This window comes from Hippichthys cyanospilos, chromosome 3 (genome assembly GCF_059441005.1).
Source record: "Hippichthys cyanospilos isolate Australia breed blue-spotted pipefish chromosome 3, RoL_Hcya_1.0, whole genome shotgun sequence".
Classification (NCBI taxonomy): Eukaryota; Metazoa; Chordata; class Actinopteri; order Syngnathiformes; family Syngnathidae; genus Hippichthys; species Hippichthys cyanospilos.
In genome coordinates, this window is record NC_142371.1 from 16,114,883 (window position 1) to 16,130,938 (window position 16,056).

At 62.5% G+C, this 16,056-nt stretch overlaps 5 protein-coding genes across 7 annotated transcripts; 3 read left to right on the forward strand and 2 right to left on the reverse strand.

The window, feature by feature from the left end:
• Positions 1-533: 533 nt before the first annotated feature.
• On the reverse strand, positions 534-4,997 carry LOC148425906 (uncharacterized). The gene is made up of 7 exons (XM_088411710.1): positions 3,070-4,997; positions 2,237-2,602; positions 1,898-2,155; positions 1,681-1,774; positions 1,556-1,607; positions 1,357-1,487; positions 534-1,266 (listed from the first exon to the last, which is right to left on the reverse strand). Exons 1-7 carry the CDS (start codon positions 3,107-3,109, stop codon positions 1,209-1,211), a joined length of 999 nt encoding a protein of 332 aa, XP_088267836.1. The 5' UTR covers positions 3,110-4,997; the 3' UTR covers positions 534-1,208.
• Positions 4,998-5,244: 247 nt separating this feature from the next.
• On the forward strand, positions 5,245-9,123 carry syt11b (synaptotagmin XIb). The gene is made up of 4 exons (XM_088411693.1): positions 5,245-5,533; positions 6,136-6,968; positions 7,570-7,690; positions 7,908-9,123. The coding sequence occupies exons 1-4, from the start codon at positions 5,500-5,502 to the stop codon at positions 8,216-8,218; spliced, it is 1,299 nt and encodes a 432-aa protein (XP_088267819.1). The 5' UTR covers positions 5,245-5,499; the 3' UTR covers positions 8,219-9,123.
• A 530-nt stretch (positions 9,124-9,653) lies between these two features.
• Positions 9,654-11,724, forward strand: tmem242 (transmembrane protein 242). Its single transcript, XM_088411718.1, has 4 exons — positions 9,654-9,822; positions 10,046-10,146; positions 11,001-11,135; positions 11,212-11,724. The coding sequence occupies exons 1-4, from the start codon at positions 9,729-9,731 to the stop codon at positions 11,320-11,322; spliced, it is 441 nt and encodes a 146-aa protein (XP_088267844.1). The 5' UTR covers positions 9,654-9,728; the 3' UTR covers positions 11,323-11,724.
• Positions 10,747-14,160, reverse strand: LOC148425909 (ectonucleotide pyrophosphatase/phosphodiesterase family member 7). 3 transcript variants are annotated; one of them, XM_088411695.1, is made up of 5 exons: positions 13,625-14,160; positions 13,370-13,515; positions 12,603-13,226; positions 11,920-12,148; positions 10,747-11,840 (listed from the first exon to the last, which is right to left on the reverse strand). In XM_088411695.1, exons 1-5 carry the CDS (start codon positions 14,031-14,033, stop codon positions 11,767-11,769), a joined length of 1,482 nt encoding a protein of 493 aa, XP_088267821.1. In that variant the 5' UTR covers positions 14,034-14,160; the 3' UTR covers positions 10,747-11,766. The 3 variants fall into 3 exon arrangements, with proteins under 3 accessions (XP_088267821.1, XP_088267820.1, XP_088267822.1); XM_088411694.1 differs by having other exon boundaries at positions 12,599-13,226; XM_088411696.1 differs by lacking the exon at positions 10,747-11,840 and having other exon boundaries at positions 11,855-12,148; positions 12,599-13,226.
• Positions 14,161-14,307: 147 nt separating this feature from the next.
• On the forward strand, positions 14,308-15,981 carry mrps12 (mitochondrial ribosomal protein S12). The gene is made up of 3 exons (XM_088411719.1): positions 14,308-15,004; positions 15,149-15,205; positions 15,364-15,981. Exons 1-3 carry the CDS (start codon positions 14,989-14,991, stop codon positions 15,747-15,749), a joined length of 459 nt encoding a protein of 152 aa, XP_088267845.1. The 5' UTR covers positions 14,308-14,988; the 3' UTR covers positions 15,750-15,981.
• Positions 15,982-16,056: the final 75 nt, after the last annotated feature.

A 16,056-nucleotide genomic window follows, 5' to 3' on the forward strand; every position in this document is an offset into this window, starting at 1 on the left:
TAAACATCCCTTATACAGTTAAAGACGATTGGCGTTCAAATCGCACTCAACCTGCGCCATTTTGAGACCGCACGAGTGGCCTGTTTTACTTTGTTCCGCTAGAGGGCACCGTTGTGTGCGGCCTTCTGTATTTTCTATTTTATATCTTTATAAAAGCTATAAAATGGATGCCGTGGGGAAAAAAGACGAGATAAAACCAGATTACATTGAATACATCGCGCAGCGCTTGTGTTTCAACTAAGGTAAAAAAAAAAGAATATTGCTAAAACCCATTGTAAAAAGACATCTTTATGTTTTTAATGTAAGTGTAAAATATTCGGAGATGTTGGTACTAATCCCAGTCAGCCCAGCCTTCTGCCGTGGGGGGGGGGGGGGGGGGGGGGCACAGCAAAGTGTCCTGTGCCGCGTAGCGCTCATTCGCAGGCAGGGCTACCTCAGTAAAGCCAACCGCTTGATCCGGCCCTCTGCGTGCTGTGTTCATGACGGGACGAGTCCACATAAAAACCCAGCCTTTACATAAAGACGACAAATGGTCACTTCCTATAGGGTTTATGCAGGTTAGCCTGAAACAACAAAGAGCATCAAAACGCCAGAAAGAATTAAAAAAACAACAAAAAGTTACATTCTAACATACAACTACAAACATTTTACCAAGTCAACAGTTTGCTGCTGAAAAAAAAAATTCAACGTAAATTGATGTGGAACACGAAGACGGGAGCGCCAATATTTTCAACCTTTGAACCTGAAGAAAAAGCCGTATAAAATTGGGCAGATCTTTTCTAGGTCACGCGAATCGATAATGTGACTACGCGTCAACAAAAGTTCAAAAAGTTTCGAAGCCCCGCGCGGACTTTGACAGGACGGGAGAGCGCCACGGCGCTACCTGGTGGCGTGGAGTTGCACAAGCAAAAGCTTGCGGTCGCAAAAGCGAAGTCTGCTCCTCGGGGCCATGCGGCCTCCCCGCCCCGCCCCGCCCCGCCACCCCCCGCGCGAGGCAAAGGACCCGCTGTGAAGAGATCTGATAAGTGGGATTTTTCAGCCGGTGAGGGAGAGCCACGAAACGGAGCGTTGTCTGACGGAATGTTGTCTAACGGAGCGTTGTCTAACATCGGTTGCGACAAGCGGCCGGCCGGACGCAACGGGAAACGAGGTCGCGACAAAGAGGAAGCCGAGCGGCTTCGGGAGGCCGCTTCCCGTCCGGCGGCCGTTCAGGGGCGCCGACACGCAAGGGACGAGTAGACCACGTCCTCCGTTGTCTCGGCGGGCCTGGAACCATAACGGGGACCGCGCTTCGTTAGCGACGTGGCCTGCGTGTGGCTTGCGGGAGCGTGCGTAGCGGCGGATTCGCGCGTGTACCTGGAGACCGCCTTGGCTTTAAAGCGCACGGCGGCGTAACTGACGTCGTCCGCGTTCCGGCCCCCTTCCTGTCCGTCCGGACCGCCCCGCTCAGCGCCCGCGTCCGCGCCGCTGTGCGCGTTTTCGGCCCTCTGCGCACACGCGCCATTAGGCGGAGAGTTGTCCCGGGGGGTGCGTCGCGGGAGGCGGGCCGACTCACCTCCTCCGTTTCGCCCCCGTCGCCGCGGCCGAGAGTCGCCGGCCGACGCTTCCTGCCGGAAAGCGCAACGCGTGACGGGGCCGACGCCGAGCGCTAACGCGCTAACGCCTAGCGCGGGGACCCACCGCTTGACGAGGAGCAGGACGACGGCGAGGAGGAGGAGGAGGAGCGCCGCGGCCAGGCCGAGGGATATGCCGAGCGTGGAGCTAAAACGGCCGCCTTGAAAGCCCAAGGACAAAGGCGCGCGGCCGTGACTCGCCAAACGAAAAAGGGACCGACGTGTTGTGCCGGAATACTAGAAAGGAGAACGGAAGAAGGGCGAGGAATTCAACGGTAGCTTGCCCGCGTGGCCTTGTTCCACGATCAGCCTGAAGGGCGGCGACACGGTAGCGGCGCGGTCCGCCAGGGCGCAGGTGTAGTTGGCGGAGCGTCGGGCGGTCACCCGCAGGGCGGGGCCCGACTCCGGGAGGCGGCGCCCGTCTTGTTGCCAGCGCACGTCCAGGCCGCCGAAGGAACAGCGGGACTCGCAGTTCAGCGTGACGTTGGCGCCCTCGCTCACGCGTCCGGGGACGGCGCTCCGCACCCTCATGGGGTCGCCGTCTAGAGGGGGCCGCGCGGAGGCTACCGGTGAAGGCCCGCGTCCGGCACGCGGGCTCGCCCGTCGGGCCGCGCCGCTCCTACCGACGACGGTGACCTTCACGCCCCGGGTGCCGGTGAAGTGGCCCGCGGCGTCCCGGGCTTCCATGCGGAATCGGAAGGTGGCGTCGTCTCGCGGCCGGAGGTCGCGCACCTCCAGCGTGCAGCGGCTTTCCTTGTCGCCCAGGTACACGTAGCGCGGGTCGCCTCGGGACCTGGCGCTGTCGTACACGGACGGCGTGGTCCCGTGGCAGATGAGGTGATCGACGCACCACACCACCCGCACCACCGGCATGACGGTCGTGAAGGCGCACGGCAGCGTGACGGTGGAGCCGCGCGCCGCGCACGCGGCCGGCGGGTAGCGCACCCGCTCGGCCGCCGCCGCTTCTGCCCGATCTGAAAAATACAAATCTGCACACGGACAAAAAACAATCGGCCGTCGCGTATTGAGTCCGGGCCGCGCTTTTGATCTAAGTCGACGGACGGGGCGCCGCTCCTTCCGGCGATTTGCAAGTACGGTGCGCTGGAAGCTACGAATTGGAGGCGGCGACGTCAAAAACGTCCGGCCGGCGATGTCGCGGCCGAGCGGCGAAATCAAATTGCCTGGTTTTCGCCCGGGAGGGCAAAACCCGTTCCGGCGTCGTCCGCAAACAAAGTGTGGTGCGGCGCTACCAAAAGTTAGGCCGGGAAATGAAAAGCGTGCCCGCCGTGCAGTCGGGATCCAAATGGGCTCTGATTTTCAATGGGAAGCGTTTGTCCTTTGAGCGGCGCGCGCGCCTCGCTTTCTGTCTGAGTAGTCGCGATGTCAGCCGCGCCGGGGGGACATCTCGTTCCTAGAGCCCGGTATTGACCGTACGCGGCGCGCGTGGGCCCCTCACCCGTCAGAAGCAGCGAGAGCAGCGCGCCGGAACGAAGCATGGTCGCAAAGGGACGGCGGCAAATGACGGGGGGAAGGAGAAAAGCCGAGACGGCAAGTCCGAGGCCTGCCTTCCTTCCTCTTTTTTGGCGGGGCGAGCTGAGTGCAGAAGAAAAGGGAACAAGAAGAAGCGGGGCGGGCGCGGCGAAAAAGGAGCCGTACCGAAGGGCGGGCGGGCGGGCGTGCGGGCGGGCGGGGCCCCGACCCCGTCTGCGGCGCCGTCGCGGACCCCGTTTGCGGCGTCGCCGCCGCGGTGACGAAACGCTCGCTCTGCCCTTTGCCGGAACGGCAAACTTTAGAGCGCCTTTGCCGCCCGCTAGCTCAAGGCGGATTTGGCTTTGGTTTCGATTTTGCCTTTGAGACGAAAGCCGGGAAAGGAACACAAGAGTTTGAGCTTAAAGTAGTTCATTAGATGTTGCTACACCCTGCGTATGCGAGTGTGAGACCGTGGAGTGCCGAGCGTGCGAGCGCTGGAGCGGAACAGGATGCGGGCTGTGCCAAGAATGGAATGTTTCAGAACAGACCCAGAGGCGGCTGACGGAAAACAACCGCGAGGAAAACTACAACCGGGAGGAGTAAGCAAGCGATGCTGCGGGGGAACGAAGACCGATGAGAGCAAGCTAAAGTTAACGGCGGTATACGCGTAGCCCGTAGAATAGTGCCGGGACGCCTTGGTTGACGTGCCGTTTGCGTATCGCGTAGTATAACTCATTGCTGGGCAACCGGGACGAGAGTCCGTCCGCCGGTGGCAACGGAGGCGTCCGGGGCTGTACCGAGAGGGACCCGAGACCCGGGCGGGCGCCGCGCGTTAGGAATAAAGCCGCTCGTGCGTGAAAATGCCGGCTTCCTGATACCTTCCCTTCGCGGAACGAGCGCGCAAATTGTTGGATGGGTGGCAGTCGGGAAAGGTGACAAATCGGAGTCAATAAATTCCGACGCCGGGCGAGGCTTCGGGCCGGGGAGCTCCGAGGTGATTCCCGGCCTTAAGGCGAAAGCCCGAGCCCGCCGAGGCCCGACGGCTTCCTTCTTGGCTTCCTTCTTGGGGGTCGGCGGGCCTCCCCGCGCCGAGCGTTCTTTTCCCACCGGGCCGCGGCGCCGAGAAACGCGCGGGCTCCAAAGCCCCCGACGGGGTTAAGAAGAAGCGCTCCGGCGTTTGCGCACAACGTCGCCGATCCCGGCAGGGCGCGCCCGCCCAAATCCCGGCGGGGGCGGCCGCCTTACTGTGCCGCGGGCGGCTCTGGGCCCAAAAGAAGCGTGTTGGGCCCGGGAGTCTCAAAGACTCCCTTTTCTCCATTTTGATGCCTTTCGCCTCGCGCTCAGCGCCGCCGTTTGCGTATCACACCTGCATCTTTCCTACCGCCGTAAAAAAGAAAACAAAGCCGCGTTTTTGTCTGGCCTCGTTTTTAGCTTTTATAGCCCAGGTCAGAGCAACTGACAGTCCAATCCAACTTCATTCGTCAAGCACTTTAAAACGGCCGCAGATGACCAAAGCGCTGTACAAAACAATCAGAAGATGGTCAAAACAGACACCATAGCTCGAGGATAGAAAACACTCAATCTGATAAGACAAATGAGTAAGGGTAAAACGTGGAATAAAAGGAAGAATAAAAAGAATGAAGTCGCGAATAAAATGACAGGGATAAAGGAATAAAAGTAAAAAGTCTACTGTCTTTCTAAGTGTCAAACCCCAAGGAGAAGAGGGCGTTGGGTGACGTCACGTCGCTCGCTCGCTCGCTCGCTCGCTCTCACCCGTTCGTTCACCCGCAAGTGTCAACACGATCTGAATTCGATGAGGATATTCTCGTTGTTTTCTCTTCTTTTGTGCGTTTTGGATTGGGCTCCATAGGAGGAGTGGAAACGGAAAGGAGCCCGAAAGGAGAGCTGGGGGCGGGGCCAAAGGTCTCGCAGGAGCTCGCTGTCGCGGCGGCGAAGAGGTCTCACTCCGCCGCGCCGCGCCGCGCCGCGCCGCGCTTCGCTCGAGCCGCCCGAGACGCGTTCGGCGTCGCTCGGCAAACGGGATCTCGGCGGCGCGCCCGCGGCTTCCGGGTATCGCTTCGGTTTAGCGCCTTTGTGTTCCGGAAACGCGAGCGAGACGTCTTCGCGCCCCGCACTCCCGCACTCCCGCCCCGCCCCGCCCCGCCCCGCCCCGCCCGCGGAGCATCTCGGAGAGCCGGGCGTCGGCCTCAGCGCTCACTTGTCCCAGCATCAGCAGCGGCGGCATCTTCGGCAGCACCGCAGACGGACGACGCCCCGAGCGGACCGGAGCAACGGCCTCTGCTTTATTTTTGTTTCGCTGACGAATGTGAAGGAAACGTCGGCCTGCGCTCTCCTTCCTTCCTTCCTTCCTTCCCTCCTTCCCTCCGTCCTACCGTCCTTTCTCGCTCGCCACAAAATGGCGGACGTGACGGAGCTGCGGCCCTCCTACGGTGAGTGAACGCGAAGCGAGCCGGCCTTCGTTCCAAACCCGAGCCTCGCCTGCCTGCCTGCCTGCCTGCCTGCCTGCCTGCCTGCCTGCCTGCGCTTTTCGGCGCGCACCTGCTAAGGGCGCCACCCAGTCGAAGGCCGCCATTTGGCCTCCCCTTCTTTCCCACGTTTCGTCAGTGTCCCTCGACGTGACGACAACAGAAAGACATGTTGTTGTTTGTTTTTTTTCGCAGCATCAAACGCCAAGTACAGGCGCGCGAGGTTGTTTTCGGCAGGCGCGATCTCTCGGTGGGCCTTGCCCGACGGTGACGTCGTGTCTGTACTCGCTGCTCCCAGTGCGGCCGTGCATGAGCATGACGTCATTGTTTTTTTCATCGGTTGCGCCGCGTTGGGAAGCGTCGGGCCCTTCTCCGCACCCTGATGACGAAACGGCCCTTTCGCTCGACTCCAAGCGTTCCCATGCAAAGCGCCACCCGCAACGAAAGAAGCGCTCGACCCCGTCGAGGCCCGGCCGGCCTGCGCGCGCGTCACATCGGGACAAGGGGCTCGCAAAGGAGCCCCCGCCCCTCCCTCCCCGTCCGCTGACTCGCCGTCTGTCCCGCAGCCATGTCTCCCGTCCTGGCGGGCTTCCTGGGCGCGGGCGTCCTGGTGGCGGCGGTGACGGCGGCGCTCCTGCTGTGGTCCTTCTGCCGGCGGCGCTACCTGCGCTCGTCGGGACGCCGCAAGCTGCGCGGCGAGCGCTACGGCGACGCCGAGGACCCGCCCTACAAGTTCATCCACATGCTGAAGGGGATCAGCATTTACCCGGAGTCGCTGGGCGGCAGCAAGCGGATCGTGCGCAACGGCGGGCGGGCCGAGCGCGGCGGCGGCGGCGGCGGGGCGGCGGCCAGGGGCATGGTGCTGGTGGACGCCCAGAACAACGTCCTGGACGCGGCCCCGGAGCGGGCGCTGCCCGTGCGCGCCGACTACTGCCGCCCGGACGCCGGCTCGGCGGGCAGCAGCCGGAGCGGCAGCAAGACGGCGTCGCCCTTCACGCCCGGCGCCGACCTGGGCTCCGTCAGCCTGGCCGTGGACTACAACTTCCCCAAGAAGGCCCTGGTGGTCACGGTGGTCGGGGCCCGGGGCCTGCCCGCCGTGGACGAGCGGGCCGGCAGCTCGGACCCCTACGTCAAGATGACCGTCCTGCCCGAGAAGAAGCACCGCGTCAAGACCCGCGTGCTGCGGAAGACCCTGGACCCGCTCTTTGACGAGACCTTCACCTTCTACGGCGTGGCCTACAGCTCGCTGCCCGAGCTCACGCTTCACTTCCTGGTGCTCAGCTTCGACCGCTTCGCCCGCGACGACGTCATCGGCGAGGCGCTGGTGCCGCTCGGGGGCGTGGACCCCAGCGCCGGCCGGGTCCACCTCAGCCGGCCCATCGTCAAAAGGAACGCGCAGGTGAGCCGCTCGGGGACGAGGCAAAACGACGGGGGTTTCCCGAGGGCCGAACCTTTTTCCGTGGCCGCCGACGGGCCGTGTCCCTTTCTTGCGTCCGCGGCGCCCGCCGTTCCCACAAAACGGAAAAATCATCCCGAGGCCACCGGAATCCCGTTTCTCACTCTTTCCCGCGCCTCGGTTGCTCCGACGACAAACCGGATGAAGCGTATTAACCCCCGGGACGGTTCGCCGGCCCAACGCCGATTTCAAAAGGCGCATAACCTTAAATTCCAGGCCGTTTGCTTTCAAGGAATTTTCATTTTGGAGGGGAAAAAAACAAAACGAAAAGAGCCGTCCCGCGCCGCCGATTTCGCATGTGCCGACGTAACGTAAATGCCCCCCCGCGGCAGACAAAAGCTTTTCTGCGACGTTGGGTTTCGGACGGAAGCCTTTGGTCCAGGGCGGGTCCCGCAAGGAGTCGGGCCGAGGCTCGCAAACGTCCTAAGTTCCCGGCGCTTTCGGGGTCTCGGGACACAGGTTCGGACGCGCGGGCGGGCGGGCGGGCGGGCGGGCGGGTCGCCGTTGAAAGGGAACTGAGCGGGCGCGTGCCTTGTGTCCGCAGTGCGAGAGTCGCGGCGAGCTGCTGGCCTCGCTGTCCTACCAGCCCGTGTCCCATCGCCTGAGCGTGGTGGTCCTCAAGGCTCGCCACCTCCCCAAGACGGACGTGGCCGGACTTTCTGCCAGTGAGTGCCTCCGCGAGCGCCGGCGTTTCCGAAGCGCGCGCTCTCAAGGGCCAAATATTCTTTTGGAGGCGGGCGCTACGGCCGCGCTCGCTCGCTCGCTAGCTCCCCCGCTAATCCGAGCGGGCCGGCGCTACGGCCGCGCTCGCCAGCTCCCCCGCCAATCCGAGCGGGCCCGCTTCAAAAAGATGCCGGAGGCTAACCGAGGCTCCCTTCGCAGACCCCTACGTCAAGGTCAACGTCTTCTACGGGCGCAAGCGCATCGCCAAGAAGAAGACCCGCGTGAAGAAGTGCACGCTCGACCCCGTCTTCAACGAGTCCTTCATCTACGACATCCCGCCCGAGCTGCTGCCCGACATCTCGGTGGAGTTCCTGGCGGTGGACTTCGACCGCACCGCCAAGAACCAGGTCCTGGGCCGCCTGCTGCTGGGCCTGCACGCCGCCGCGCCCTCCGCCGCCGCCCACTGGCGGGAGGTCTGCGAGAACCCGCGCCGCCAGATCTCCAAGTGGCACCCCCTGGCCGAGTACTGAGCGCCGGACCGGCCCGCGCCGAGACCGACCCGCCCGTGACCCGGGATCCTCCTTCCGAACGCCCTCCGTCCGCCCGTCCGTCCGTCCGTCCGTTCCCTCCGCGCGAAACGCGCTCGGAAAAGCGCCCGAGCGAGTCGCGTCGCCGTCATGCATTCGGTCGCATGCCCTTGTGAAGAGAAGAACAACGTCGCCCGCCCTCCCGACCGCTTTTGGACGATTCCCAGCATGCTCCGCTGCGCCCGAGCCTCTCGGAGATCCCGCGTCCTCCCGACCCGGCTCGAGCTCGGCGGCGAGCCGTCTCGATCGCCGTCCTCCGTTCCGAGGCGCCGCCGGTTCCTGTCGCCGGACGGCCGCGCCGCGGAAACGCCTTTGGAAAAGGCGGACCTCGCCGCGTCGGGCTCAAGCCGGACGGGGGTGGATGCGGGCGGGCCGAGGGCCTCCCCCGCCGCCGGGGGCCGCCGCCTCCCGCCGTGTAAATAAATTCATGCGTCTGCTCGTTTGTGGCGTGGATGCTTCCCGTCCCGGCAAAGATGGGCTCGGGCGGTTCCCCGGCCCGGACGGCCGCGCCGCGCCGACGACACCGCCCCAGAAGCCCCCCTTCCTCTTTCTCCCGCGACGTCGCCGTCTTGCGCGCCACGTTACGAGCGATTGGCTCGAAAGAAGCGCCTCGCCCACGCCGGCGGCGCCGTTTCCCCCTTGAAAGGCGCCCCCTCCGCTGCCCGCGTCCGTCCAAACCTGACGCGGCGAATGAAGCCCCTCCCCAACGCGGAGACTCGACATGTACGTTTTGTATCGCCCGACTGCGGGAAATCCTCAACGCTTTCCGCGCGTCGGAGCGCCCCCTGCTGTATACCCGAATGACGCTAACCTCCCCGTTGCCGTGCAAATAAAACAAGTCAGCCCGACACGACGCTTCCTCTCTTCTTCCTCCCGTTTTCATTGGCGCATCGAGGAGAACCATGAGCCTCCGTGCGTTCTTTAACCGCGATGCGTTGCTAGCCGTAGCCGCGGGGTGGCGCCGCGTTGGTGACCCCGGCCTACGTTATACGTTTCAGAACGGAAAATGTCAAGTCCACATCTACGCATTGAATCGTTAAACCCCTTTGGGGGGTTTTCTCCGAAATGACAATACGTGAGTAACATGTGCAAAGTAAAAGTAAAGAGCGTTTTTTTTCGTCGAAATAATGACTATGTTTTCCCTAAAATTGCGAGGATAGGCGGTTAAGATAGACGGCTGGATGAGGTTTTCCCATGACGATTGAGATGGCGAGAAGAACAAAAAGATAAGAAAGTCAGAGCATGTTTGTTTAAGGGCCGGGGGTCTGGAGGAAGACCGAGAGAAGGTTCCTCGATGCGACGAAAGTAGTGAAGAGGACGCAGGAGAGGGACTCGCACGGAGGCGAGCGATTCGCTGCGGCTGCGGCGACGTCTGATGACGAAAGCCGAAAGGAGAAGAAGAACGAGCGTGCGTCTCCTTCCTTCCGGTTCGTTGTTTCCGCCCGATGGCAAGATGGCGACGCACCGGAGCGACATGTCCGCATCGGAGCAAAACCTCGTCAAAGGCCCGTTAAAGGAGGACGACGAAAAAGTGCGGCTGATGCAAGGTGGACATTTATCGCGTACTGTCTCGAGGCGCTGCGTTTAGTCGCTCTTTGATGACGCAATTTCACAGTTTCCAAGGAAGGTCGGCGGCGTCTCGAGTCTCTCTCTCTCTCTCGCGCGCGCGCCCACACACGGAGCGCTCTCGAGGACGCCGCTCCGCTATGGTTTTGTTCTGATTCGCGAAAGGATGCCAAGGCGCGAGACGTTTGTACTTCCGGTGTCCAGGCGCTGTCTTCCTGGCGAGCGTGTCGTCTTTGGGCTTGATCGCCGGCTTCGGCTCCACTTTGGCTTTGGCCAAGAAGAACAACCCGGACTGCTTCGGCAAGGTGAGCGGCCCGCGCTCGCTCCCCGCCTGCGGCTTTTCGCAAGAGCAGACTAGAGCAGAAAAGGTTCGTGATTGGGATCCAAGGAATGAATGGGGCAAGCGAATTGTTCCAACGCTTCGGCGTTTGAGCGCAAGAAGGCGGCCGGCTATTACGCTGGTTCACAGAGCCCAATTCGGCGGACGGGCGAGCTGGCCTAGGATAGATAACCTGTTCAGACGAAAGCGATGAAAAAACAACTCGTTTGCCTACTCGTATTCGCCAGTGACCTGGAGGTGTGGGCCAATATCCGAGTTGGCCTTTTAGATAAGCGTTGAGGCCCATTCTTTCCAAACAGTCAAATGGCGGTTTTGTTTTCGCCGGAGGCCCAAACACGTTTGCCTCACGGCAGACATTGGCGGAAGCGCCGCGCACTTTGGCGGTAGGCCGTCACTCGCGCTTGCAGACCTAGGGTTAGGGTTAGGCGCTCAATATTTGGGTGCAAAGATGGCCATTGCTTTTTTTGTCTTGGCGGAGGCTCGGGAGGGGGTCTTTGTATTCAACGTAGCTCGCCGGTGACGGGGCAATGACGGGGTTTTGATGACGACGATTCAAACGCAGGAGACATATTTACGCGTTTAATGACGTGTTCGTTTGTTTGTACTCAGCGCGGTACGCCTTCCTAATGCAACAAACACTGAATAGTTTCTCGAAAGATAAAACAGATTGATTTCAACGGAAAAATCAAGCGACGTCATTTGAACGGCGCGGCATTTTTGCCCCCGATCGTCATACCGTCAGAATGGAACGCTCGGATGGTCTCCGTCCAATAGAATGGCTTTCTTCTTACTCGCGGCGATGCGCTTTCCCTCCGGCAGGGCGCGGCGGCGGCGGCGCTCCCCGAGAGCGGCGCGGCGCTGGCCCTGCGAGCTCTGGGCCGAGGCTCGGCGTACGCGTGCTGCGGCGTGGGCCTGCTGACGCTGGGCGCGTGCAAGCTGCTGGGCGTCGCCAGCGTACGTGAGCTTCGGCCGCCGCCGAGCCGAGCCGAGGCCGGGCGCCGCCGCCTCACCCTCCCTTGTCCTTTGGCAGCCGTCCGACTTCAGACACAAGATGGCGTCCTTGTTCCCGGCCGTCCCCGAGCCGGGCGCGGCGCCCGGGTCCGAGCCCGACGGCCTCGGCTCGCTCTTCCGGTCCGAGTGAGCGGACGGGGGAGGGGGGGGCGTGCGGATGACTGAGCGGCGCGGCGGGAAGAAGGCGACGAAAAGTCGACGGCTTTTCTTGCCGCCGACGGCTTAGGCCGCTTCGCTTCCGGGGAGCGCCGCGTTCGCCGGCTGGACGCTTCCGACGGCAGCCTCGCCCGAAACCCGGGGATGGTTTGATAAGGCGAAAGCTTCAAAGGAAAGGGAAGGGACGCTAGTTGTTCCCCTTGGTCAGCCGCCCGCGCCGGAAGGGCGGGCTCGCACCGAGAGTCGAGCCTTCCATCGGGAAAAGGTTCCGGGTCCCGCTCCAAGCGTAGCGCGCGGATTTGATTGACGCCGCCGTTTTATTTCGAAGCGCAATTGTGCATACGTGATTGGAAAATAAATAATCATATTGGTCCAACGCGACTGGCTCACGGCGCCGGAGACGAGAGCTCGCGGCGCGCTACGGCACCAGCGCCGAAACCAAGAGGAAGATCGCCATCGTCGCCGGCGAGGCGGCAGCCGTCCGAGGCCCTCCTGCCGGGAGCGAGAGCAAAGATGAGAGGCTTTCCTGGCGGCGGGCGAGCGGGCGGGCGCGCCGCTTCCCGCTCCTCACCGCCGCGGGGGGGCTTCAGCATGTCGGCGGTCGGCTCCAGGGATCCGTTGTTGGGCTCGGCTCGGACGTCCAGCAGGCGGCACATGAGCGGGTAGATGTGGACGCTGTCGAAGGGCTCGGCCACGAAGTTCTCCTTGAAGTCGGGTCCGAAGGCCCTGAAGATCATTTTCATGTCCATCTCGCCGCTGTGGAAGCCGTGGTCGCCTTTGTTCACGTACACGATGAATCTCTGGCGGGGAGAGAGAACAAACGGCGCCTTTCCCCGGTTGCTGATGCGGGCGTTGTGAACGGGACTCGAGTCAGCGCATTAAAGCGGGACAAACGTATGTCCCGGCTCCACTCGGGCACGTCCGCTAGCCCTAACCCCGACCCCGCCCGCGAGCCCCCGTCCGCGCGTGTCCTAACCCCGACCCCGCCCGTTGGCCCCCGTCCGTGCCCGAACCCCGACCCCGCCCGTTGGCCCCTGTGCTAAACCTAACCCCAAGACGTTTACAAATACGCGATTGGCAGCGATGACAAAGTGAAGTTGTGAGCCGCTTCGCACGCGTATTTGACCACAGACGAAGTGTGAAAAGGGCGGCGCGGGTCAACGCGGACGGAGCCCCCGCGCGTCAAAGCGGGGGGCGTTCTCGGCTACGCCTCGGCGGACGAGAAGACGGGCCGCCTCGGGCGCTCGCACCGACCGAGTTGAGGTTGAAGCCGAGGTCGGCCTGCACCACCACGGGGGGCAGGCGCCGGCTCCGCGCCAGGTGGAAACTCTCGGGCATGTTCTCCTTGCTGTAAGCGGTCAGGTTGGGGGCCTTGGCCAGCGCCTCCAGCACTTGCCGCTCCTTCCCCGGCCGCGGCGTCAGGATCCCGAAGCCGCCGTAGTCCAGGATCTCGAAGCTGGCCAACTTGAGCAGGTTCATGTACTTGTTGAGCACGATCTCGTCCACCAGGGGGCGCTTCTTGACGGTGGTCATGCCGTGGTCGGAGGTGATGATGACGTTGAGTTCGGCGTCCAGGCCGCGGCGGGCGACGGCGTCCCGCAGGTAGCCCACCGTGCGGTCGATCTGCCGGACCACGGCCTTGCGGTCCGCGTGGTCCGGGCCCCGGACGTGGCCCACGTTGTCGGGCTCGCCGTAGTACAGGGTGACCAGGTCGAAGTCCTCCTCGGAGAACCAGCCCAGGACCGTGTCGATGTTCCGCCGCCACTCGGTCTCGTTGTCGTCCGGGTGGCCCGCCTCCTCCAGGACGGCCCGGTTCACCGCCTGACCGCTGTAGTTGGCGCCCCCCCCGGGGTAGTGGAACGAGGCCGTCTTCAGACCCTGGACCCGGGCGAGAAAAGGGGCGCTAATGGAGGCGCGGAGCCGAGCGATTCCTCGCTCCTCTCTCTGAGCGGGTGAAGCGCGCCGACGGGGAGGAGAGAACGCGAGCGTTCCGGGCCGCTCGCCCCGGCGCCGAGCGTCACCTGGTTCTGCGCCGTGATCCAGAGCGGCAGAACGCCGTTGTCCCACCACTCGGAGCGCCTGAGGGTCTGCTTGTGGGGAACCTTCTGGTTGGTCTGCGCGTCGAACATCATGTTGTGGACCACCTCGTGGTCCTCCACCCAGCGGCCTGCGCGAACGCCAGGACAAAAAGCGAGTTGCGGGACGCCGAATCGCGCGAGAAAACCGGACGGCGCCGGACGGGGCTCGCGCCAGCGGCGGCGGCTTTGTCGGGCCACCTGTGATGGTGGTGAAGTGCGACGGCGAGGTCATGGTGAGCATGGGCGGCGTGATGTACTTGGCCTTGACGCCGTCCAGCGCCAAGCGGTCCAGGTTGGGCGTGTCCACGTCCTGGTCGTAGTCCCACCGGAAGCCGTCGAAAGAGATCAGCAGGAGGCGCTTCCCGCTCCCGCGCCGGCCTCCGGCCGGCTCGGCGGGGGCGGCGGAGACGGCCAGGACCAAGACCTGGAGGAGCAAGATGGGTCGCAGCCCGCCGGTGGCCATGCTGTCGCGGTTGTGAGCCGGCGCGGCCGAAGGAGGAAACCGGGACGGGGAGGAGGCCCCGTTAATGATCGACGACGGGCCGATAGACATCTGCTGACGTCTCCCGGCGAACCTTGGACCGTCGGCGCGCACGTGCCTCAGCATTAAGATGAGCCGGCCAAACGTGCGTCCCCGGTGCAAGTCCGGCGGCGTAGAACAGAGTCCCTTTCCGCCGCCGGGCGAGGCCGCACGTGATGCGGACGACCGATAACGAGAGCCCGATGGCGGCTCTTCCCTTTTTTTTTTTGATATCAGCTGTCCTGATAAAGTCGGGGGTCGCGCGTGATGCGGCACGTGCGACCCCCGACTTTATCAGGACAGCTGATATCAAAAAAAAAAAGGGAAGAGCCGCCATCGGGCTCTCGTTATCGGTCGTCCGAGCAAACCGTGATTGGATTTTTTTCTTTATGGGTCACATCTATTTTTGCTCCTCGGTCCTTCTCGGTTGCTTTAATGTGACGACGTCGCTGAAAGAGAGACCCCGAAAACGGTGCGCTTGTTCAAGCCCCAACACCGACAACTCGCTTTTTGCGACACTTGAGATTACGCTATCGCTTCTAAAAAACAAAGGAGCGGTCGTTGAGATTTTTGCTGGGAAATGCCAAACTGCGAGGTACAAAACTATCATTTCGAAGAAAGAAAGAGCATTGACAGTTCCTCGCCGCATGATTACCTCAGCAGCATTAATGTTGCTTTAGTTTTGGCTTGTAGAATTGCGATCGTTAACACTGATACGGATAGGCACTTTACTGTATCAGTAATCGTGGTTAGGGTTGGAAAGTACATATCAAATTTGATTATGTAATCGTAATTATTATTACGTGTTTATTGAAAGTAAAAAATGGATTTCGTGTCTTCGGGTTGAAACCGGAAGTACCCTTAATCCGAACGGACCGCTTTCCGGTGGCTCGCTCGCACGTATCTACTCGCTCGCACGTATCTGCTCGGGGTCGCGCTTGTTGCGCGAGCGTTTTAGTGTGTTTTCGCCGCCGATCGTCGAGACGAGCGCTCGGGCGTCGCCGGCCTCCGTCCCGAGCGCAAGCGCCGGCCGCGCGCCGCCATGGCCACATTTCAAGGTTGGTTAGCTGCTAGCGCCCCGCGCCCGCTGAAATCCGGCACAGGCGTTCGTCTCGACGTGTTTGCGCCCGGCCCAACCGCGTGACGTGTGTCAGATCGCGCGCGTTGCCGACGTCCGTCGCGTGACTTGTGTTTGGTTGCAGCGATGTCACTCTTGCGGGGTTTGAGCTCCAAGTCGCCCTTCTTCTTCTTCTTTCAAGGCAAGTCGCAAAACGTTCATTCGCACACTCCGTAGGTTTGCACGTTTGCAAAGCGCTTGCAACGGGCGCGAATGAAGAAGCCGACCGGAGAGGCGAAAAAAGAGCGCGCGCAGCAACGTTGCTCGCTCCTATCAAGTGGGCAAATGTCATTGTCGCAGGCGCGGCTCCCCAGCGGGCGAGCGGCCGGCCCATGGCCACCCTCAACCAGATGCGCCGGCAGGGCGGGCCCAAGGCGGCGGGCAAGGCGGCGGCGGCCGCGGCGGCGGCGGGCGCCACCTTCGGCAGGCCGCAGATGAAGGCGGTGGTCCTGAAGACGGTGATCCGCAAGCCCAAGAAGCCCAACTCGGCCAACAGGAAGTGCGCCCTGGTGCGCCTGTCCAACGGCAAGGAGGCGGTGGCCTTCATCCCCGGCGAGGGCCACAACCTGCAGGAGCACAACGTGGTCCTGGTGGAGGGCGGGCGCACGCAGGACCTGCCCGGCGTCAAGCTCACCGTGGTCAGGGGCAAGTACGACTGCGCCCACGTGGTCAAGAAGAAGGCCTGAGCGCGCTCCCGTCGGTGAAGAAGGCGCGACGCCTCACGCCCTCTTCAGCAGCTGCAAAAAAAGACTCGGCCGGGCCGCCGACGGGCCAAAGCAGGATTGGAGACTGATCATTTGCATTTTTTAACCCCCAAGCCAACTCCGAAGGGCGGCAAACGAAGAAATGAGGAGCGGGCAATAAAGGAGATCTGAGAAGGTGCGGGTTTCTGTCCGCCCCCCTCGTGACAAAAAGCTACTTGTCTTCCTTCCTTTTGTCCTTTCTCAAATGCTGTAGCTTGCCGGACTTGCCGGTCCGAACGTTGGAATGTGG